The 25,881-nt window shown below is 33.7% G+C and overlaps 2 protein-coding genes across 3 annotated transcripts in view; one reads left to right on the top strand and one right to left on the bottom strand.

Moving 5' to 3' along the window:
* LOC148284058 (uncharacterized) overlaps positions 1-5,929 on the bottom strand; it is a 21,009-nt gene extending 15,080 nt beyond the window's left edge. The window contains exons 1-2 of the mRNA XM_088242786.1: positions 5,459-5,929; positions 4,957-5,331 (exon numbers count right to left, since the gene is read on the bottom strand). Of these exons, the coding sequence (XP_088098912.1) occupies positions 4,957-5,331; positions 5,459-5,677 (594 nt within the window). The 5' untranslated portion in view covers positions 5,678-5,929. The remainder of the gene's footprint in view (positions 1-4,956; positions 5,332-5,458) is intronic.
* The window catches only part of prtp (thioredoxin domain-containing protein pretaporter), a 26,455-nt gene extending 574 nt beyond the window's left edge, over positions 1-25,881 (top strand). Inside the window, exons 1-8 of one of the 2 annotated variants that reach the window (XM_088242787.1) lie at positions 8,966-9,209; positions 11,448-11,587; positions 13,414-13,532; positions 16,510-16,653; positions 17,169-17,324; positions 20,600-20,802; positions 22,932-23,064; positions 25,490-25,881. In XM_088242787.1, the coding sequence (XP_088098913.1) occupies positions 9,061-9,209; positions 11,448-11,587; positions 13,414-13,532; positions 16,510-16,653; positions 17,169-17,324; positions 20,600-20,802; positions 22,932-23,064; positions 25,490-25,621 (1,176 nt within the window). In that variant the 5' untranslated portion in view covers positions 8,966-9,060 and the 3' untranslated portion in view covers positions 25,622-25,881. Of the gene's footprint in view, positions 1-8,965; positions 9,210-11,447; positions 11,588-13,413; positions 13,533-16,509; positions 16,654-17,168; positions 17,325-20,599; positions 20,803-22,931; positions 23,065-25,489 lie in introns of those variants that run through there. The other variant, XM_088242788.1, reaches the window with a different exon arrangement.

Genomic DNA, 25,881 nt, shown 5'->3' with positions numbered 1-25,881 from the left:
TTACATTACAGAGCTCATGACAGATTCACTATAAATGCATAAGCTATCATATCATCGGCCTAACTTGTAAAACTCGTAAATCAAATGTTTTTGCTTCAGTAGTGAATGGTAGCAAAATAGTTTTTTTTATATATTTTTTAAAAAATAATGCAATACTGTATGGATATACAAGTTTTGCACATATATAGATTATTTTAAGTCCTAAAAGAAAACTCTAAATTATCATTTTTGACCATTTGTGGATTTGCAAGTTAAGGCGACGATATCCCCTTATTAAAAAGGTTCTTCATCGAAATGCATGAACAACATGGAACACAATAACTTTTATTCTATTTATTTTACAATTCAATAGGCCAAATAGCCTACATATCGTTGGTGTTTAATAGAAAGGGCAAATGAACCAAATGTCAATTTTACAGAAGAAACATTTTTAACTTTTCCAATCATTTTTTGAGCTACATAATGCCAAAAATAAGTTCATTTTCACATTATAGTCTAGGCATAATTCTTGCCATTGAACATCTAAAAAATATAAATATAATAATAAAATAAATACAAAGCAACTTTGTTTTTAACCACTTTTTTTTTTCAAGGCATAATAATTAATTGATGAATCTTATCCTATTTTATTTCATTTTAAAACATATGGAGCTAATAAGTCAAGTCTTTTTGTCATGTTGTTCTTGCAAAGATAGGAAGTGAGATGGATACGATATTTAAAACTAAAGTCTGTTCATTTTTACAAGAATTTCCAAATAAACAAACCAACCGCGTGATATCCGATGGAGAATAGCCTATTGACGGCACGGTAAAATTGTGGATTGACATTTATTAGATTCGTTTGTACCTATTCAAATTTTAAAATATTTATATTTTTGTTTTTTTTTTTATAAAACTCTATAGTAAATGATTTTAATAAAATTATGAATAAAAACGCCTCGGATAATATATTATTTAAAAAAAAAAATACATATTAGCGTTCTTATAATTTAATTTGCCCAAATATTTCAATTTTGGTGACCATTTTCAACGAGTTCTAAATAACTAACTATTAGAAAATGGAAATCAAGTAAGGGTAGAGTAGGGTTCGAACCTTGTGATCCGTGAGTTCGCAACACTAGCCACGGGACCACAACCCGGTTCAAATAATATAGTAAAACTTAACAAAAGAGATTTTAATGATAATTTTATCAAAATCATTATTGAAATTTAGCAAGTACTCTCAGGTAAAAATCCTGCAAAAGGAAATCGACTGCAGATTAATCGGTCTTATGGTGTACTGGTTATTGCATTTGCCAGGCATTAAATAAATAATTAACTGTAAAACTAAATATCAATCCACCGTATTGTATTTTATCATGCCGGGTAGTTTTTTTCCGTGGTGTGAAATGGGCCAATCGTGTGATATCACACAGTGGGCTCGTGGTTTGCACGTGCACAGCGGTTTAGTCTCCGTGAATGTACGGTTTGGTTATTTATTAACACCTTAAAGAATGTAATATGGAAATCTTTATTTATTTTTTTTGGTTATTTTTTTCTTATTATGAATCGCTTTTTTAATTTCTAAGATTTCCAAGTTGTCTAATTTGATATTTTATTTTCAATGTGAAGAACATGTAATCCGGTGTATTCATTGAAATTATTATTATTTTCTATCAGACGGTTTGCGAATTCAGAAAAATTATTATCATTTAGGCACCTAAGTGTTGTTTTACTCTAATACTAAGTTGTTTTTAATTTTTCCAATGTAGATTGAATCGCAATCATTACAATCAATGAATCGTTTTTTATTTATGTATTTTACTATAACGAATAACCACAAAGTTAATGTTAAAATATAAATTTCAAAAATATAATAATCTGTGACAGGAGAATGTTTTGCCTTTTATCTCATTTTCCTTTCCTAAAAATAGCTTATTCGCCCTTAATACAACACACCAACAATATATAGGTTAACAGCAGTGGCGGTATTTCCATAGAAGCCCATAGCATAGAAGGCACGGGCTTGCCTAACAATTTCATTTAAAAATTACCAAATATGGACCAAACGCTTAAAAAGAATTCATTTCATTGTTTAAATTTCGCGCCGCATAAGAATTAGAGACCTATTCGACGTTCCTACTGTTCGCATCCCGAGATCCGAACTACAGGAAATCCATGTGCGCGAACGCTACGACGTAAAAATATTATCAGATTGTCGTTCGGGCATTCAAGCTATAACTGATACTCGGTCGGTAAATCCATTAATTGTAGATATTCAGAGTAAAATTAAGCATCTAAAAATCAGAGGGATGATTAATCAAATATGCTGGATAAGAGGATATGCTGGTATCGTAGGAAATGAGAGAGCGGATGAACGAGCAAGAGCCGCAACTTGTAAAAGAACGGCACCTTTCTTCTCAGAATTTCCCCTTAGCTTTGCTAAATGCTGTATAAAACAAAATACGCAACAGCGTTAGGAGGATCATTACCGCGCTTCTTCTACAGGTAAAATCACTAAAATGTTTTTCCCAACGCTGGCTGATGCAGCAAACTTCCGTCGTCATCACCAAAGTACTTTTGAAATGACCCAAATTTTTACCGGACACAGAGCTATGAGAAGTTACCTATATAGGTTTAAATTAAGGAATGATGACTATTGTCCATACGATGATATTTCTTCACAGAGTATCGAACATCTGTTATTTCAGTGCCCATTTTTCAGTTTACAACGCCATAATCTTGAAGCAGAATGCAGAAAAGATGGAAAATCCTTAACAGATATCCACACTGTAGTTAAAAGTAGTTATCACATGCCATTGTTCTTGAACTTTGCAACAATGGTGATTGGACTCATAAAGGTAATAAACCAAAATCAGTGATCAAAACCCCATTTCCAAGACAAACAAAAAGGATTTTTTCTGAGTACCTTAGCCTTGTACATGACACGTAAGGCTACTAAATACAGGGGTCCAAATATATATTAAAAAAGAACGCTACGACATGTCTTCTTATCTCGCTCACTCATGTGGGCTTCTTATGGGGCTTTTGTCATGGCACAATTTGCATGTGATGCAAACAGTAAACTCATAAAATGTTGGTCAGTATATGTTGTGTTTTATATGAGGATTTGAAGCCAGCTTCTTTGGGGTGAAGTTAGCAGAGAGCGCCTCTCGCATGTTATATCGAACGTAATTTACGATTATTTATTATGGTCTTTTTAACGGAATTCGATAATTTGAAACGGTTATTTTTCTCTAAATTGATTAAACACCTGTACTGATTGAGATTTATAATAATTTAATAGCATATTTGCGTAAACCAAATATATCAAATGAGTTCAGAGATGGCCGAAGTTCCCTTTTTATTTGCGTATCTACAATTAGCCTTTTCCTATATCAATAATAATTTATCATTATTATATTTATGTATCTATGGGTTCCGATGACTATTATTTAACTCTACGCATCCTTTATTATATTGATGTTACTTATTGGTAATGGTTGATATCTGAGGAACAACTTTTATATAAAATAATATTGTGTTTTCTTTGTTTCATTTTTTTAAACAAACTCTGAAAGATTATCCTGTGCATATTTTCATAAAGTATTGTTATTCGTCATAATATGCCTTCTGGATGCTTTGTAGACTGTACTACTGTAGTGAAAAAAGCATACATCATGTTGTCACACAAGTGAATTCATCATCATTCCCTTTCCGCACCTAATGGTGCATAGGGCACTGCATTGGTATACCAATTGCAGTGTATCTTGATCATATTTGTTGATCAGTATTACACTTCAGGTACCAGTCTAGGGGCTATGAAATATTCTAGTGTAAAAACACCTTATAAATAAATATTTCATGACAACCGTGTAGGGAATCAAACCCTAGACCTATTGCACAGTAGGCAAACGCGCTAACCACTATACCACAAAGCCGACGGTTGATTTACACCACAAGTTAGTTAAAAATACAGGCAAACGTCGTTTTACCCCGGGGTTCCGTTCCGAGAGACACCAGCGCAAAAAAAATCTGCATAAAATGAACACAAATATAATGGAAGATTTAGGTTAGGAAGGTTAGGTTCCGTGTCAAAATTCTAAGAACAATCTAACATGTTTATTTAATACATATCATATACATATTCAAAATAAATTATAAATGTGTTTAATAAATTCAGTTTAAATTCGTTTACAAAATAAATAATAATCTCTTGATATAAATAATGTTTTTTTTTTCATAATAAATACTTACTCACCAGTTCATCGGTACTAAATTAAATTCTCACACTTTTTTTTAAAAAGCATCCAATTTCATTTATTTTGATTGTTGCTTCCTTTCTTGCAGAATAATAGTATAAACTACAAATATTTGAATATTATTTGAATTTTAATAATAATAAAATAAAAAATATAATCATACCTTTTGATTTTTATTAAAAACTAAACGAAAACAAGCTCGGAAACAATTTCACACACACAATAAGCTGCTCGTGTACACGGTAGTATAATAAAACAATGTGTAAAAGTGTGTCTGCTATTAGAATCGCGGCGCCTACTGTCGTCTAGTGTCGGCCGAACCGGGGAATCCCATGCCGACCCTGCCCGGCGTAATTGTAAATTGGAGTAAATCGACATTTAGCTGTATAAATATGGGCTTGCCTTACTGGTAAACCCTAGGCACGCTACTGGTTAACAGCGTTCAGGTTTGAAAAGAAATCGGATTTTACTTGTTGCAATTTAACAACAATCCAACTCAAGAGAAGCTAGTATTTCGTCCATTTAACCATGAAGACAAAAATTAAGAAAAAAGTAGCAAAAATTATTGTTAAGTATTAAAACAGCTTCGCGAACACTTCAACCTCAGGTACTGGGCTGCCTTTTCCTACCCTAGAGCTAGAGTCGAGAGGGTTGAATCCAGTACCTGTCTACAAAGATTTCAAAATATTGTTAAGCGAAATATTATTTTACTTACATCAAAATGATCTTCACATATAAACAGAACGCTTTCAGTTGACCATGGCGAAGCTACTAGTCCCATAGCAATCGACCATTTCTCCCTGAGTTCCTCATTTCTTGGAATGAATATGAATAATTTATCAGGTGCATATTTAGTGGAATTTTCGCACATCGGTACTACGCATTTGCGAAACTTAAGTATTCTAATAGAAGATAAATTACAATTTGGAAAAATAGAATCCATTTTGTAGGGAAGATATTCCACAAATGTTTTTGGTTCATTCGGCTTGCCGCTTTGCTCCTTAAATATGTGGGGGACAATGTCCCGCTTAAGACGAAGTTTGGTTCCGATAAATTTATACATCAAAAAATTATGAGCATCTTCTTCAAGCTGTAAACAAGTATTGATGTTAACTGTATTGAAAACTTTGTGTGAACAAAATAACAAAACTGTTTTATCGTAATTAGAATGAAAATAATATAATGTTTGGAAATTATAAACACGTTCCTAAACTTACATTGAAATGGTCTTCACATACGTAAAATGTGTTTTTAGAATTGGTATTAATATTATTTTTATAAAATTTTATTGCATTAAACCATTTTTGCCTTCGATCATCCCGTGGACAGACAAAAAAAATCTTGTTCGGTGTTTTTACAGACGTATTTTCACAAACAAGAACACAGCAAACCTTTCTCTTTCCAGAGAAACGGCTTCTTTCTGACTTAGGAGCCATCGTAATAAATTGATTACTAAACGAGTTACTGGTGGCTAACCAAACAAATAATTATGAAATTATGCAGTTTAGACGGCGCTTATAAAAAACACTGTCGAGAACGACCACTTAAAATTAAACCAACAATCGGTAAGATAAACACAATCACCGAACACAATGCAACACAATCGTTTTTAATTTTATTTTTCATTGTTCAAATCAAAAACGCTCATGCCAAATGCGTGTCAATCTGTCAATTGAGGACCATAGATTAAAAATAATAATAGAGATTATAAATAATGATAATATGTCCATAGACTAAAGTCATCTCGACTAAATGAAAGAGGTACAAACTTAGAGTATAAGGGTACGAAAGACGAAAGAGAGACCTACTAAGCTAAAAGAACGTCAGTAAACAGAGAGGCAAAAATTGCGGTAGATCTGTGGAAAAAACCGTACCAAAATATGTGCATTGATGTATTTACACTATTGACATTGCAAGGAGGATATAAGATATTAGCATTACAAACATAATAAAGAGATTAATAATCAATTTAAAATAAGGATAGCCGGAGAGGTAAGAAGTGGCACCGGCTACTTATCATTCTAAAAAAAATCTTTTTTGAAAATTCTTAGTGGAAAATGAATTCTTAGCAAAAAATAATTAATATTGTAGCAGAAAAACAATGCTACGTCTTCATAGACTTATTTAATTTTACTTTTTAAAAAAAAACATATTTGACGCGTTTCGTCTAGTTAGGACATTGTCCAACTCGGCTAAGAGATTGATAATTTCCTTACAAGATAAAACGCGTCACATATATTTATTTAATTAAATCCAATAAAGAGTTTTATTTTGGATGCCTTACCAAATATCAATACATGTATTCGCCTGAACAAAAGCTTAATTCAAAAATTATATATCGTAAAATTCGATTTGTTTTTTTTTTTAAATAACAGCTTTTTATTTATGTTCAAAGCATTAAATTTGTGGTCAAACATTTTTAATTAATCAATGTTAGTAAATATTTGGATTTAACCACTTGCCGACTTTTTTATGTCTACCGTTTTCGAGACGTACCCGTCTCTTTGTCAGGACACTGACTACACCAACATGCAAATACTAAAATACACATTCACCTTTACCATCATCATAGTATACAAAAAGTATTGACGAAAAAATACATAAATTACATATTCATGCAGAGTTAAAAGGGATGCAAACACTACCATGTCCACATGCACTAAAATTAAGTTAATATTCTGCGATATGTTTATGGGGATGAGGATTACAGAGGGGCGGAGCTTAGGAGTTGAACTTTACACTTAATTTATGTATGTATTTTTCGTAAATACTTTGTATACTACGCGTGGTGATGGTAAAGGTGAATGTGGAGAATAGTATTCGCCTGTTGGTGTAGTGAGTGTCCTGACGAAGTAACGGGTACGTCTTGAAACCGGTAGACATGAAAAAGTCGGTAAGTGGTTAAATACAAATATTTATTAACGTTTTTTAACTATTTTTTTTTTTTTTAATCTAAAATATATTTATTACTGTAATACAAAATTATAATTGTAATCAAGAGATTAACCTTAGAGCTATAACCTAATAGAGTCGCCCTTACGGAGAAAAACAATTATATGATTATTGACCTCAAACTTAGCTACATATTACAGTAATACAACGGGCCGTGGGTACTTGAATTGAGAATTGCGAGCACTAACCGAAACCGTCCATTAAAACCAAGCCAATTTTTTTTGGAACGCTTTTGTTCTATTCAATAGAGCTTAATGGCTTCCTAAATAATTATTGCTCTGAGAGGTTAACAACAGTCAGCCTCGTAGTGTAATGGTCAGTGCACGTGTTTGCCTATCATGCAAGAGGTCTCAGGTTCGATTCCGGACATGGTTGACGTGAAATTTCTATTTAAAGAGGTGTTTTTACATTAGAATATTTCATAGTTTCTGTACTGGTATCTGAAGCGTAGGACTGATCATCTTACCTTCATGTAACAAAAAAGATCAAGATACACTACGATTGGTGGACCCATGCAGTGCCCTATGCACCATTAGGTGCGGAAGGGGAATAATGAGGTTAACAAACAATGTGTACCTACCTATAATCACATCCGAGATGTTAGCTTTTTCTTTTGGCCCACTCATAATATTTTAGTGTGTTCAGATAAAAAAAAAAACATTATTGCAACACTGCTACCTATCTTTTGTTGCGCATGCGCAAGGTTGCAAGCGCAGGCCTGAAAATTAAAGTGTCATGAACAAATATTATTTTTTAGTTCAACACGCGGAATTAACTGCATGCTAACCTAAATAGCATAACGCGTTGGATGTTATTGCTAAATTATTTTCCGGAATTTTGGTCGGAAAGTTCGCCATATAACATGGCATGTGCTATTTATAATTTTATAACAGTGAACCTACGTTGAAATTACTCGGCATTTAATGTATTCCAATTAATTAAATTTCTCGGATCTCGGCAGTCTTTTTATTTTTTTAAATCATACTTTAGCCCAATTAGTTTTGTAGACTTATAACCTGTTTCCTTACTCTCGCAACTTTGATAAACTGTTTGAATTTTGCAAGTTTTTTTTAATATTTTTAAATATTTATTTATTTATAATTTTAACAACCTTTTAGGGTTATAGATACAAATTAAAAGGTCAGGTCATGTTATTTCTCGGTTTTTTTTATCGCAATCGCAGTTAAAAATATACTGGTGAATTAATTAGATTTTTTTATTGTGTTTTAATAAACGCGTTTTAAGAATATTGTTTTAATAGGTATAAGTAAGATATTTTAAACATAATTTGTATTTTTTTATTCCGAAACTTTGGGTGTTGTATTTAAATATGTCATTAAGAATCTATTAGTGATGACGAAGGTTTAACATATTGAAAGGCAATTGAATGTATTTGCGAGAAAATATCAACACATCAACATATGGAATGTTTTCGGGTAAATTGTGCAGAGGTTCCGACGTTTCAAGGTCCGTTTCAGCAACACCCCTGCAACGGAGGTCGAAACTCGAAACAATTTTATTCCACACGGGTTGACCCAGCAAACATCCTGAAGATAATGATTACAGGAACTGAGAAAATCTATGCCCCTATAAACTGGTTATTTAATGAAATATTTTTTGATGAAATTTTAACATATAATTTAATCAATTTTGCATTAATAGAAAAATAATTAGCAAATGATACTCAAATTTATTACGATTTCAAAGTGCTAATGAATTATTATTAGCATGTAATCACGAATAGTGAAAAGCCCGGAAGATGAAATCGAAATGTCATTAATATTTTATCAGCCGGCGAAGTGCGACCAAGTGTGAGTGCCGGCGGAATTAAAGGCGTTTTTTAAACGACTCTTATATTATTTTCAGAATGTATTCAATTTTTATTTTACTTCCATTTCTTTTATTTGGATCCGTATTTTGTGTCGATGATGACCCTTTTACAATTGATTACACGTCCGAGTTGTTTAGATCTGAGGTCCCAAAAAAGAATCACTTTGTGATGTTCTTTGCTCCCTGGTAAGTTATTTATCGATATTTTGCAGACTGGGTTTATATCATATTTCTTCTTTCTCATCTAAAAATATCATCGCTTTACCTTCGAAAAATACCAAATCTAAGACAGTATTATATTTATCTAGGTATTCTCGTAAAATAGGTTAACAGTGCCGTCGTTTAATTCAAACGTTTATTTTATTATTATTGTGATATCAATTTTTCATGTGATAGGTTTCCGCCCCCATAATAAGGTGATGTACCTATCTTTGAATTTCAAAACAATATTTTGCTTGAAAATTTAGATTACAAAATCTAGTAGGTACCTATCTACTATCTAGGTAGATAAGTAGTTTTCATGCCTTCAAAAACCAAAGATCGAATTTATTCAAATTTTCATGTATTTTTGTTTTTAGTCTTTTGACATTTCTATAGAAATTTATGTGTGATTCTTCTGCAGTTTTTACCAATGACGTGTAATTGAAAATACACATTGTGGATACATTACAAGAGCAAAGAAAATGGCATTTTAATTTTCGAGTAATTGTCTTCGTGATTAGAAGTGATGCTACACAGAAAGATGTCATCGGGTGTGATGAGAAAATGCTTTAATTATTGCACTGCAACTGTGAAAAACAGTTTTCTTTTTTTCCCACCACAACAGGCCAGGAGGCCTAATTACAGCGGAGAAGTACAGCGCAAAACACCCAGGCTTGAAAAAAATTCACACTTTTTTATGTTCTCACCGGGAATCGAACCTGGAACCTTCCGTGTGTGAGTCTTAAATACGTTTAATAGATTTACGTACATACAACCTTTAGAGCAATAACACGCCATTGGCTAGTCGCCAATACGGAGAAAAACCATACTATGATTATTAATTACGGAGTTAGCTACAGATAACAGCAATACAATGGTTCGTAAGTACTCGTGTCCAGAATTGCAAGCACAAACCGAAACCTGTTTGTTGTAAAACTAAAAACCAAACCAAAATTTGGAATGCTTTCATCATAAATAATACACTGACAGTCAGTGTCGTTGCTATAGTAACAAATTGTAAAACAATATGAACTAAGGAAATATGTACCTAAATGTTTTTTTTTTCACCGCATAAAGCCAGGCATTTTACATTATATATCATGATTTACCCAAGTATTAAAATTTTGGACCCATTTTCATAAAATCCTAAATAACTCGCATTAGAAAATAATGTCAAGTTTAGATATAACGGGTTTGAACCTTGGACCTGTGAGCCTGCGGCACTAGCCATGGGACCACTCTCTTTCTGATGGCGCTACAGCCCTTATCAATCTTTGGCCTCCTTCCGTCCTCCTCCAACTCCATCCGTCCTCAGCCGGCATCTTCCGATTTGCGACTTGGAGAAGCTGCGCTGCATCCTTTCTCACTTTATCCTCACATCTCAGCCAGGGTTTTCCCACTTATTTCCTTCCACCCGGGTGTCCGCTTTAGGGACGTGTGAATCGGGCAGTCGCTGTAACATACCCATAACGGATGATTTAAAATGGGAATGTCACATATTAAACATAACAAAAAATCCAATTCAATTATCTGCTTGTTAAAAAAAACCTTAATACATAACACTGAATATGCTACTAAAAATATACTAAACCTATATCAGATCCACTCTTGAATATTTTGTTAAGGAAATCAACTTGTTGGAAAGAGTCCAAAGACGAGCTACAAAGTTGTTGCCGAGCCTAAAACGGCTTCCATATGTGAAGAGACTGGAAACCCTCAGTCTCACAACGCTGCAGGAACGGAGAGAAAGGGGTGACCTGATAGAGAAATGCAAGATACTCACTCGACAGTCACTATAGCTGCCCAAATCCGGATCCCATGTTCAAGTTTAAACAAGATGCTCGTCTTCGAGGCCGCAGTCTCAGGCAGGAGAAAACGAGATTCAATCTAAATCCATGGAAGCATTTCCTGAGCAATAGGGTTGTTGATAGTTGGAATAAGCTGCCACAAGAGCTGATGTGTAGTCTCAATGGGTTCAAAAATGGATAAGATTTTTTTCTGAAAAGTTGAAGTGCGCCAACAGCTAACTTTCTTTAAAATAGATTTAAGCTTATCAGCTTTAAGCTGCTAATTTAAAATAAATATAATAATAATAATATCCGGCCCATCTTAATCCAAGCCTAATGGAACCCGTGATTTGTCAAATAATTTATAGCTTATATTTAATTAAAATATGTATTACCTAACTACTTTATTTTATATTCCGTTCATTTTCTGTTAAAGGTGTGGTCACTGCCAAAGACTTTCACCAACTTGGGGACAATTAGCTGAACTTTTAAACGTTGGTGAGGAATCTAAGGTAACTGTTGCAAAAGTAGACTGCACACAAGAAAAAGACATTTGCAATGAAAATGATGTCACAGGTTACTAATATTTCATTTAATTAAATCTATACATAAAAAGAGAAAAATGTATTTATATACAGTTGTGATCAATAAAAAACCCACATTTCAAAGAAACCTTAATTACTATATTTAATAGTATTTTTTTTTTAATGATAAAGTCGTAAAATTACACAAAAAAAACTTATTTTGTAAAATGATATAATTAACATATTAGTTTATTTAGTTACAAAAACAAGTCAAAATGAAATTACAAAAGCTTAGGATAATTGAGTAAATTATGATTATGTACCAAAAACTGATATCGCCAAGTATATGGGCCTACTCAGTAACGAGTTAACAAAAGTTGGATTTTCTACTTTTGTTGTAACGGTAAGATTTTGTTTTCTTTTGTGTTATTTTATTTGGTACTTAACCTTTAACATACTAGGCGAAAAAACTTCCTAAAGTCCCTGAGTGGTAGCCTAAGGTTACCCATACTAAATTCGTATTTCCTAGCCTTTAAAGTATAATAATTGGGAAATAACCTTCACATACTCTTAGATTATAACCTTATTTATCATAACTATTTATTTTGTATTGGAAAACACCTAAAATAAAGCATTAAAATGCAAATTGTAACGCTACTGTCATAAAACAATATTTCAATTGACAACTCACACAATGCAATAGAACATCTGCGAACTGCTTATGACTACAGGAATGAACTCCGAGTGCGCAACATCATAAAATTTTAAGAAAACAGTCAACATCATTGATTTTTAAGCGTCTTTGGTGTGGTTTTTGAGGTTTTGGCTCAGTTGGCAAGCGCCACTTTGAAGATTGTCGATTTGTTTGTAATGATGTGCTGAATGGTATCGTCCATAGGAAGCACCCTTCAGGGACAGATTTGCGTTGATCTTTTAGAAGAAAATTAAGCGAAATTCGCAGAATACACCAAAGATCGACTTGTTTACACTGCTGTCATAAACTAACTACATGACATATCACGCTAAAAATTAACACATATTTGTATGACAGTCCTATACCAACCTTAAAAAGAAAAAAATACAAACATCTTGAGCGTGGGTCTTTACTCTACATAACAGTATATATGTTGCCCCTAAATAGTTAAATCATTAACTCAATTGAGCGGCCACTGAAGAAAAGAAACGCTTCATGTGCATTTTGCCAAGCAGAAAAATACAGTGAGTTATCGTATCATAGCCAACTTGTATAGATAAAAGTGGAAGTCATCATGAAAAATTCGTCGCACAGAACGATCAGAAGTTCCAAGAGCAGCTGCATGCTTGCATGTAGAGCACCGAGCAGATCGCAAAAAAGACTGCCTTACTGCCCCGATGTTTTGGGCTGATTATGTGGGCCGTTCTACCCCTAATCTATCCGACATTTGAGCATTCGGATGGTGGCCTACATGGTAGACACTAACAAAGAGACGGTAAGACAAATTTTTCATGATGAATTAAACAACAAAAGTTTTTTTGCAAAAATGGTGCCGAAAAACATCACTCAAGAACAGAAAGACAATCAGTGTTTAGCAGACAAGAGCATTCCTGTGCTTGATCATCCCCCGTATTTGGCAGATCTCGTACTGTGTGACTTCTACCTGTTCCCTGAGCTACAGCATTATTTTAAACAATGGAATACACATATGCAACGGTGTAAAGATAGGCGAAGAGAGTATAAAAGGGATAAAAATTAAATATAAGTTTATTTGCAATAAATCCCATATCTCACACCAGTCTCGTTTTTTAATTGCCATACCTCGTCTAAACTGATTCTTCCAAAAATAATTATTTGCAGTATATTATGTTCATACCTATATCATAATATATTATTTTACACAGGTTATCCCACACTTAAATTCTTCAAAGTTGGCGAAGCTGAGGGAGTCAAATTCCGTGGCATTAGAGATCTCTCCGCCCTTACCAACTTTATCAATGAGCAACTTGGTGAAGTACCATCTGTTAGTATCTTTATGTAATATGATTTTATTTTTTGTTTGAACAAGTACTGCACATTTTTTGTACAGTGGGTCCTTGACTTACACGGTTAATTCGTTCCAAAAAAAATCGCGTAAGTCGAAAATCGCATAAGTAGAGGAATACTTATTTTAATATAAATATATTCCCCCAAACATCCAAATGATACCTAAAATAAAGTTCATGACATCTTCTTTTATGCATACACTAGGTTAAAATTGAAATAAAAATTATATAATAATTTATTCTTAATGTAAAGAATATTTAGTTTTTATAATCAAGCTGAATGTTCCAGTTTTCTGCGTCGACTGCTTCCCGCGTCTTGCTGCTATAACAGTATCTAGACGCTCGGTTTCAAAATTAACAGTTATGTCAGAATTTAATTCGACTTCAAAATTTACATTTCTCTTTTGTATTTGATGAACCTACCCAAATCTTTAAGATTGACAGTTTTTTTTTTCTTTTTTGCACCACAACAGGCCAGGAGGCCCAATTACAGTTGTGAATTACATCACAAAGCACCCAGGCTTGAGAAAAATCACATTTCAATTTTTGCGTTCTCACCGGGAATCGAACCCGGAACCTTCCGTGCGTGAGTCAAGTGTCTTGACCACTATACCACAGTGGCCGCCGATAGAGAGTCGGTAGTGTATCTTCGTAATCGCTCGGGAGAATTTATCTTCAACTACACCGTCATGGTTAGGGTATGACATCCTTAACCTCCAATTGTAATTGTGGCCCCGGATGTCGACAGCACGCGCAACTCTATCGCATTGGTATATGTAACAGATCTCATTTTTCTAAACTTCCAACCGCGTAAGTAGAGACCACGTAAGTCAAGGACGCATTTTGTTTTTATTAGGTATATATCATCTCCGTTTAGGCAAAAGTCGCTAACCTAAAAAACACAAATTTAAGAAATCACAATTTGTAAGTTTGGAGATCAATTTTCAAGAGGAAAAATCGGGTTTTTGTGTTTTGGAGGTTTTGTGTACACAACATAATGTTTTATGTACACACGTCTTTTTAATAAATTTCTTTGATCACATAAAAAAATATCTGTAAGGTTTTTAATGAGTCAAGGTTTGGTTAAGTAACTTTTGCTTGGTTATAATATGGACAATGCAAACTATAAAAATTAGTTAAATCAAGGAAATATTAAAAATAATTATTTATAACATGTTTAAAAATTATTTTTTATTTAAAGAAATATTTTTTAAAATGTTTTTTTTTATGTTTAAACGAAAACAAATAGTAAAAAACAAATATTTCAGATTTTTGTAACTTTTTTCCAACTAAGTTATATTGGTAACGTTTGCCTCTTCAATAACATAATTTTACGCTTCGAATGGAATATTTACATATTTTTTTAGGAGAACAATATACCTTATATTAACACATTTTATGCGGGAAAAGTAGGTCTACTCGCGCGGCCGACTGGTGATCATTGGTAGAAATACCAGCGCCACTATAAAGACAGGAGAGGTAGATCTACTCGAATATTTCATTTGAGTATTTTAAGGAAATGCCTCAAGATTCGACAGACATCTATAAAAAAATAAGACAAGCTGTCGTTTAATTTACGTACACGCATATTCTTGCATAGCTCTTATGAGAAATATGAGAGCTTGTGTGTAAGATGACTTATTTAGTCAACAAATAGTAAATTATTCTTTTCCCACATTACTTTTATATGATTGGTGAGCAGATAGGCGATATTTTCGGATTGTATTTTTTAAAATATGGATTGTTGTTAATTCACCGTTCTGCGAATGCCAATATAGACAAATACCTATATATTTATTTACGACGTGTTATAAATATATTTGACTTCTACTTCCTCTTACATGATGCAGTAAATGGTGAATGTGTGTTCGAAATTTCATTAAAAAATAACTGATAATTTAGGAGATATTACATAGTTGAAGGAGGAAAAACGAAAGATAATATAAGAAAACAAAAGAAGAGCACTGTAAGGAGGTTGAAGATGAAGAGAGAAAGAGAGATTTTTACAGTTGAGTTGACAATATTGTTGTATTTTATCTAGCTACAAAAATAAGTATTCCTACAGCTAGTGTTCATTTTCATTTGTTTTGAAAATGTATTCACGAAGATTAATAATGTCTTTGCGGGTTTTTTTTTCTTTAATTGCAGATAAACACCTAAATATACATAATATAATAACTCGCATAAAACAAATGTTGAACTAGTATGTTATCTTGTATGCATTTACAATTTACATTAGAACATGTTATCTTAGTTACACTACAATTGGTATAATTTGCATAATTTTTATAATTACATTACTACCTCATTGAAAACAGTTTTTTAAAAATATAAATTTGATTTTATTTTTTTTCAATTACTATATTGGGCCCTGAAAGATTATTTATAAATGTTATGTTCTAGAAATCTTATCGAAGACAAAAAAGTTTTGAGATTGTAATGTAGAAGTCTAGGCTTGTGTTATAGGTAATAAAGAATTCACATGATAGGTAGTATCATACAAGGTCAATATAGTGCAGGCAATTGGTAAAATAAACCAAAGTAGGGAACAAAATGCCGAACACTGCTCTAGTGGAACGGAAGGCCTGTTTACTACTGCCAACAGGCCGGCTTCTCCTTAAAAGTTTTAAGTGGTTTCTTCTCCACATGAGCAAATGCTGAGAAGTTCCTGATTTCCCACATTAGTATATCCCTCCCGATCCCAACGGTTTAGATAAATTTAAAGAAATTTAATTGCAGAAAAATCCACTTTTGAAATATAAACCTTGTATATTATAAGTAAGGTAAATAATAAAGCAACTCCAGTATAAAAAATAAATTTAAAAAAGACTTGTGACCAGTCAATAACTTCCTTGAACCATAAATTATGTAACATGTTACCATTCTGCCTGTGGAAAGTCCATATGAGATGTTCAATGACAAGGTTATAAATATAGATTGATATTTTGTTTTTAGAATGATGATGATGATGATGATCTTTTCCCGAAATTACAAGTATTAAATGGTCTAGTGGACCTCACGGAAGATACCTTCAACAAACATGTTTCTAGCGGAAATCACTTTGTTAAATTCTACGCTCCTTGGTGTGGACACTGTCAGGTATGTCTTCCTGTCTCTTAACCTCTTGTTTGGTTTGCAGCATTACCCAATAAACAATGCATATTAAATCCGATTCAAACTGGCTCTTGAAAAGATGCATTAAACATTTTTAAACCAATTAGGAATTTCACTATGCATTTTAAAATGTTATTAAAAGAAGCTAAGATAGACATTATGTTGTTCCATCCTCTCTACATAACGCTGTCGTAGTATGCGGCATTACTCCAGTTGAGGTTTCCGCATATACTCTAATGGTTTCTCCTTCACTCATGTGGTAGGTGTATTTATTACGAATAATACATCATTTTAAACCATCATGTATGATGTACTCTTTGTAAAAAATGTTGTCTTTTTGGTTTATAAAAAATCTTATTAGTTTATTTTCAAAATGTAATACAATTCCACATAAATAAATAATTTAATTTTAAATATTGTTAATTTTTATTTAGCTATTATCTATATTTTTAAAGGAAATGTTTGGTGTGGAGATAAATGGTTTTTATGATTATTTTCAGAAACTTGCTGTAACTTGGGAAGAACTCGCAAATAGTCTGAATCATGATAAATCTGTTTCAATTAGCAAGATCGATTGTACTCTACATCGGTCAGTTTGTAGCGAGTTTGAAGTCAAGGGATATCCGACTCTCCTGTGGATTGAAGATGGAAAAAAGGTGATTTATTTTTATCTTTATGGCTGTCTTATAATAGAAATGCTCTGTATGATAATTTTTTTTTTAATGTGTCGATTATTTTAATTTCCAGCCAAGACAACATACATGCATTTATTGAATCTAACGTTATGAGCATCATCACTATATTTTTTATATTACAAAATTGAATTATCCTCTACACTACAAGTTTGACCTTGCCTAGTGAGTGCAGTGGCTTTTTAACTCCCTGTGTCTGATTTTTGGCCTGAAAATGAGTAAAAATACAGAAATAATTATTCTTCAAAAAAAGAGAGAAATCATTGAGTTCTTATTATTTACTCAAATATTTAAATTTTCAGACCATTTCCTAAAAGTCGTAACTTATGCTGGAAAAATGGAAATCGAGTTGTGGTAGAGTGGAATTTGAACCTCAGACCTTTGGTCCCTGAGTCCACAATACTACCGCGAGACCACAACCCGGTTCAACTTTTACTGATGAACATTTCACATAGAGTACTGGTCGATTAGCTAGTGCTGGCGTGTTCGCAAAACTTATACAAACGCATCCAAAATCTGCAAAATGTTGATTTTAAAAAGGTTATAAACCCTTTTTAGATTTTAAGAAATGATACCACATTTGGTTAAAATTTCATATTAAGGTTTTTTTAAATAAACATTCTGTACATTAAAAATGTGTCTGTGTAAGTTTTGCAAACGCGCCAGCACTAGATAATCGACCTGTACATGATTAGATTAAATGAAAAAATATATTTATAAACCTCTTAGATTTTCACGGCCGTTAAGATGCACAATAAGTTTTTCTGGGTTATTATGCCGTGTGTCGTTCGTACTCTCTACCGACGTTTCGGATCGCGTTACAGCGTCCATCATCAGGGTTGATGTTATTTGTGTATAAATATGTGTTACGTTAGGTACTTAGAATTTTTACCGTGTCGTAGTCGTTTTTGTGTGATGTTATGTATTTGGGACTTGTACCGTGTCGTAGTCGTTTAGATTAATGTGTACCATTATGTACTTAGGATCTATACTGTATCACAAATCTGTGTTACATTGCAATCTTTATGCGATTTCTTTATGACTGGGTACCAGGATGTTTTTAATCGCATCCCATCATCTCTGTTTATGTTGTCGGGATGTTTGTAAATCTCAATTGCTTCTTTTACTAGTCGTGTTTGGTGGTTCTTTGGCCTCCCTAAGATTATCGGCTCAAAGGAAAACTTATGCCCCGTTTCTATGTGGTGCTCGGCCAAGGCCGATTTTTCGGGGTAGCCGAGCGGGCCTTTTACAAGTGCACACAGGAAAGACGTCGTCCTTTATAAAGGACTCACCGCACTTTGTAAGCATAATAAAAGAATTAAATGTCTCAGAAGGAGACATCCTTGTCAGTTTCGATGTAGTATCATTGTTTACTAATGTCCCAATAACTGACTCAATGGCCCTTTTAAGAGAGATTTTTGATAAGGACATGTGTGCCTTATTTGAATACTGTTTGACAAATGGATATTTCTCTTTTGAAAAGGAAATTTATAAACAGATAGAAGGAGTAGCTATGGGTAATCCACTTTCACCCGTAATAGCAAATTTTTTCATGGAGAGCTTTGAAATTACCGCTTTGGATACTGCTCCCTTCGTCCCCAAAGTCTGGCGGCGTTACGTTGATGATGTTTTTGCGATATGGGATCATGGAGCAGATAAACTCAAAGTGTTCCTAGAACACCTGAATAGCCTGCATCCTTCTATACAGTTTACAATGGAAAAAGAACAAAAACGGGTCCTTCCATTCCTTGATGTCGAAATTATGAGAAAACAAGACGGGAGCCTGGGCCATAAAGTGTATAGAAAGCCGACTCATACTAATCGGTATCTTCATGCTACCTCTCACCATCATCCGTCCCAAAAACTGGGTCTCATAAATACACTTGCCAGAAGGGCGACTCGTATTTGTGAAGAAACAAGTTTAGAAACTGAATTGAACATATTAACAAACGCGCTGGAAGGAAACGGATACAAAAAGAAAGAGATTTTGGCTAGAATAGCTTCTATATCAAACACAAACAAGACGTATGACAGCAATAACGATGACTATAAAGGGATAGCTTGTTTACCATATGTAAAGAATATTACGGATAGAATTTCCAAAATCCTTAAAAAACACCAGATTAAAACTGTTTTCGGCACGTCGGCAAAAATAAGAGATTTTCTTAAATCAGCAAAGGACCGGGATCCTCTCGAAACCGACGGCATTTACAAACTGGATTGTAAAAACTGCCCTAAGGTTTACATCGGGCAGACTGCCAGAAATATAACAAAGAGAGTAAAGGAGCACATGAGTGCATGCAGGCTCGGCTACCCCGAAAAATCGGCCTTGGCCGAGCACCACATAGAAACGGGGCATAAGTTTTCCTTTGAGCCGATAATCTTAGGGAGGCCAAAGAACCACCAAACACGACTAGTAAAAGAAGCAATTGAGATTTACAAACATCCCGACAACATAAACAGAGATGATGGGATGCGATTAAAAACATCCTGGTACCCAGTCATAAAGAAATCGCATAAAGATTGCAATGTAACACAGATTTGTGATACAGTATAGATCCTAAGTACATAATGGTACACATTAATCTAAACGACTACGACACGGTACAAGTCCCAAATACATAACATCACACAAAAACGACTACGACACGGTAAAAATTCTAAGTACCTAACGTAACACATATTTATACACAAATAACATCAACCCTGATGATGGACGCTGTAACGCGATCCGAAACGTCGGTAGAGAGTACGAACGACACACGGCATAATAACCCAGAAAAACTTATTGTGCATATTTATAAACCGATGTTTGTAATCCATAGCTTAATACCCATACATTAAATCCATATTATTATATTTTTACTGTTAAAAGTCACAGCGAAATTCAGACGAACGCAGAAGCATCCCTCCTATGTATATTTTATTACCATATCATTAGCAACTAACAAAACAATAGTTGTCTGTCGTGCTCATAAGCACATCTGAGCGCGAGAGAGACAGAGATTATTTTCATAATGCGTATGCCGTGTGATGTCATACCATACGCTTATTCACAGATACTACTCAATACATTTGTGTAAGTTTTGTTAACGCGCCAGCACTCGACAATCGACTAGCACATTGAAGGACAGTATTAGTTATTTATATTTAAATGTGATAACGGTAAAATAATAATTATATTTTTAAGATTTTAAGCAGTTCTTCATGCATAATATAATGTCTTTATTGTTTTGTAGATTGAGAAGTATACAGGCCAACGCTCTCACGAAACTCTCAAGGCCTACGTTGATAAGATGATTACTGGAGCAGATGGTTCCGGTGATAGAGTAAAAAAAGAAAAACCAGAAGCAGATTCTAATGCTGTTATCACCATCACATATGACAACTTTGAAAACGCCATTACAAAGGGCCATGTCTTCGTAAAGTTCTTTGTTCCTTGGTAAGTAGGTGCATAGGTTATGTCCATATTTTTTTTTTCTATATTTGCTTTTAAGTGGGCTGTGTAGACAAAATCAAATGGCTCCAGGAAACTGTGTTATTTTTCGTTTAATTGTAATTTTAAATAAATTTAAAAAATAAGATATAAGGTTTTTCTTGAAAAGTCTATTGGTGATCTTCAGGATATTGTTGACAGACTGCAGGAAAACTCAGCTTGTCTGAATCTTAATATTAATACCAAAAATACACGATTATGCTCACAAAATCCTGTCCTGACCTTGATTAGCATCTCTTTGATAATGGGCAGAGGATCAAGAAAGTTGACAGCTTTAAATACTTGGGAGTTCACACAACTGAGGATGGTGGCATACACAACTTCCCCTTCTTCGCACCTACAGGCTCCCGCCATCCTGGAAGACCGTCGATGACGATCTTTCGGTTTTATTCAGCAGAACTGAGGGAGGCGGGATTGACACGGGAGGAGTGCTGGCTGGCGATAGGATCTCCTGGAGGCATTTAGTGATGTCCACATGCTCCATTTAGGAGCGGATGTCGAAAAGAAAAAAATTAATGTACTTAATACATCACTAAATAAGTTGACAAATAGCTGGCGCCTCTATTCAAAAACCCATATAATTTTTAGGAAGTACCAGCTTTCAAATAAAATGTGTCCAAATTTCATAAAAATCTGACGTTTAGTTCACAAGTTACAGTGGTTTTAGTGACACTTCTTTTGTAATTTTTTAAACTATTGAAAAATCTGAATCTGAATACTCACTTTCTGAAAATAGTGTTGATCGCAAAAATGGCATTTCTCAATTTGCAGAAAACACCCACAGCACTAGAAACATCTTACGGTATGGATGGTTATTAATAACACATTCAAAACAACCTTTCAACATCAGCAATAAAGCTTAAATTACAACAATTTTTATTATCAGCAGAAAACATCCACAATTATTGGTTGTTTTCAACATTATGCCTGTCGTAGAAACAAAGTAGAAAACTTTATTTGTTTTAATATTATAGTGACTATAAAAACCCTCTTTTGTTTCAAAATTGACTTAGATTATGAAACAAAAGAGGCACTTGACATTATTTTTAAGGGACTACGAGTTTTGGGAGCCAACCCTGAAAAAATAAAATTCTACGAGGTGTCAAAAAATATTTAAACTTGCTGATGGGAGGATTAATGTCTCCAGAAATCTAGTTCTGTTAAATAATTTAAAGTAGATTAATACATACGTATTTTAATTTTATAAATCCATTAATTTAAAAATACCTGTAATAATTTTTTGTATTTTAAAACAGAATGTCACCGCATACATTCAGATTTTGTATAAGGTGTCATTCAATATTAAATCTGTCTGTTTTCTGCAAAATCCTTATTTTAGGTTGTGTGGTCAGCCAGACTTAAAAAATAACTAAAATTCCTTTAACACATGATAAAATTATTTTTAGAGTAATAACTATTTAGATTAATTCAACAATGTTTGAGTATGTCCAAATGCTTGCAGACTGGCTGGATTTCCTCCCTAGGGAGTTATTCATATTACTTCACAAAAGTCAACAGATGTAAGAGTTGAGGAAATGTGGATGTTTAAATATGGGCAGAATGGTGAATGTTTCCCAGTGTGTAAAGTGGCCACTTAAACCAGCCAATGACAAGTCATAAGCCCTCTAAATGCCTAGACTCCCATATCCCTTCTCAATAGTGTTTTCCCTTTCTGTTGCAATAAATTTAAATTTAGATTAATAATAAATAAATTAAGTAATTCTTGACAATTAAGTACCCCCTAATACAAAATAATATGTTCAATACATTATGACACAACATACATCATAGTTTTACTAGAACTGGGTGTTTTCTGCAAAATACACATCTTAGGTTATGTGGTCAGCCAAAATTTGAAAAATCATTTAAAGTGGTCAAATACATAATTAAATCCTTTTAGTATTATTAAAAAAAACGAATGTACGCATTATTTACTATTTGTCAATGTAAAAAACATTCCAACTGCTGTGTATATTTGATTATTCACTCTTCACAAAAGTGCTACATATTAAGTACGTTCAAATGATTCTTTAGACGGTATGGTCAAAATGTGAATATGTTTTTTTATATTGCAGGTGTGGTCATTGTAAGGCTTTAGCACCAACTTGGGAAGAGTTGGGTCGCAAGTTTGTGGGAGATGGTAGAGTAGTCATTGCTAAAGTTGACTGTACGTTGGAAACAAACAAGAAACTGTGCACCAACGAGAATGTGAGTAAATGTTACTTTATTAACCTTGTAATAAAACTGAATCAACAAACTACTATATCTGTCTTGTGTATTGTATACATAAGCATAATGTTTAGTTATCAGTCGATTAATTTTTAGGTAATTAATCAACCTAATAATAAACTAAAAATATCTTACAATTGAGTTCATTTTCTTTTTGTGATAAACTTAGTAAATTTTATACTATTAGGTGTCGTGCAATAAACTTGGGCATCTGTCAACATAACCTCATAGAAACATTAGTCGATTTGTGTCTGCATCATTAAGTTTTTCTCAATTGAAAATGTCAGTTTACGAGTCAAATTCTCGTAATTTGCGGGAGGTTTTAATTTTCTGCTTCAATATTAAGAAATCTGCGGCTTAGGCTCATCGAATGCTCTCGAATACTTATGGTGACGCCGCTATTGGTGATAGAACATGTCGTAAGTGGTTTCAACACTTCAAGAAAGATGATTTACACGTCAAAGCAGTCATAGCGATGAAAGAGACATGATTTTCAAAGATGCAGAATTGGATATATTAATTGATGAAGACTCGTGTCATAGTCAAGAAGAATTGGCAAGATCATTGGGAGTGACTCAACAAGCAATTTCGAAACGCCTCAAAACCATTGGAATGATTCAGAAGCAAGGAAATTGGGTGCCGTATGCGTTGAAACCGAGAGATGTTGAATGGCATTTGTTTCCTTGTGTACGCTTGAAAGGCCAAAGACGGAAAGAATTTCTGCATTGCATTATGCCTAGGGAAGAAAAATTGATCCATTACTATAACCCCAAGCGCTTCCAGGTCGACGGCCAAACCGAATATTCACGGCTCTAAGGTCATGCTCTATATTTGGTGGGGCCAGCTCGGCGTAGTGTATTATGAGCTATTAAAACCGAGTGGAACAATCACAGGTGATCGTTATCGGCCGCAATTAATGCGTTTGAGCCGAGCATTGAAAGCCAAACGGCCGCAATACAACAAGAGACACGATAAAGTGATTTTGCAGCAAGACAATGCTCGACCCCATATTGCGAAAGCAGTAAATACATACTTAGAAACGGGAAGTCCTATCCTACCCGCGGTATTCTCCGGACGTTTCTCTATCACTTGTTTCAATCAATAGCTTATGCTTAGCTTAGCTTAAATTGAATCAATTTGTGGATCGCTTCAAAAGATGACCAGTTTTTTCGATGCGGGATTTGTATGCTGCCCGAAAGATGGGTAAAAGTAATGGTCGACGGTGGACAATACTTTGAATCATAAATGTATAACAAGTTTTTTATAATATGGCCTCGAATTTTGTAAAAAAAAAAAATATTGAAGCAAAGTTGTACACCTAATACATTTTAAAAAAAATACTACAGGCCTAATTCGATTTCTAAACTACATAAGAACACCCAGGCTTGAGAAAAATCACAGCACTTTAGATGATAATGATTTATTTGAGAAAACAATGCGCCCATTGCCATATAACAGATCGTAATTCCGAGAGTAAAATGCGACTTTAGTTTTGTCGTTTCATTGTTTCTGCATGAATGTAATGAACGTGTCCAATCATTTCAATTGCCGAATTGACAAAGTAACCCCTTCGGTATTATTGGAAAGAAGAGAAGAAACAACAAATAAAAATATTCACAGACAAATCTAGATTTGATGATTCAATATTTTTTCCATATATGTAGTTTGTCCCTAAGTAAGAGAGAAGATCGTAATTTTGTATCGGTAAAGTATGTCTATGCCATATAATTATTATAAATTTGAATGAGAAGAAAATGCTGCCATAATCATAATGTTTTGCGCCCCGTGCTGGCAAATAATTGTGGATATTAGATATATGCAATAAGGATATACAGTTTTCATTGGTAAAATGTTGGATTTTTTAGCTTCTTTTAGAACTTGACATTCTTCATCTTACGGTGCCTTGTCGGGTCTCCCCAAAGTTAGTGATCACTGCAGAGAAAGCATTTTTGTCCTGCACTATTATATTCCACAGCCAGGACGACTGCTTATTGATGTACTCACCGTAGTGATTCCTGGGAGATGACCAGAGTGGTTTCCCGTTTCTTTCTCTGGTGGATTTTTCTGTCGGGGTTACCTTCCCTTAGCTGGTTAGTTCTGGTTTGGATGCGCCAGAAACTAACCATTCATCTTCTCGTTATCTGCTGTGTTCACACCGTTATGAGTGTAATCCCACTGCCCGGCGTTCGCGATGTGAACGCTAAGGAGTTGGACTAGTTAACTTTAATATATTTATTACCTATTTATTTTGGGAAAAAAATCAGAAAAATACTGTGAAGCGGCACATAAACAGTATCATTTCTCTAGCACAAACCCATAGCATTATTTTGAATTCTGCTATACTTGCACACTTTTTTTCTGCATGTTTTCACATGTAACTCGAATATTTTTTTATTTTTTTTAGGTTGAGAGTTTCCCTTCTTTGATTCTATTCAGAAATGGTGACAAAATTTCAGAGTACGAGGGAACCAGGTCCCTGGATGATCTCTACGAATTTGTGATAGAACAAATGGAAAAATCTCGCGATGAGTTATAGCCAGTTAATAATTATTGTACTGATTAGAGCTTCCGAGCATTCATTATACAAAGACATTTTTATATTTTTACAGTATTTTTTCTTATGTTTTGTGTACTTACTTTTCATTCCATTACCACCAACTCTAAATAATTATTCTGAATTTTAGACCAAATAGGAAACAAGGATTTTTGTCTACATTTTCCATACAAATATAAATATACTTTTGTCTTTATTAAATTTTATGTATCGGAATCAAATGAATACATCATTGAATTTTA

Source organism: Micrasema longulum, unplaced genomic scaffold, assembly GCF_059751315.1.
Source record: "Micrasema longulum isolate JH-2025_06_02 unplaced genomic scaffold, ASM5975131v1 h1tg000163l, whole genome shotgun sequence".
In the NCBI taxonomy this organism is placed as follows: domain Eukaryota; kingdom Metazoa; phylum Arthropoda; class Insecta; order Trichoptera; family Brachycentridae; genus Micrasema; species Micrasema longulum.
The sequence above is the reverse complement of the archived record's forward strand: the minus strand, read 5'-3'. Positions and strand labels throughout refer to the sequence as shown.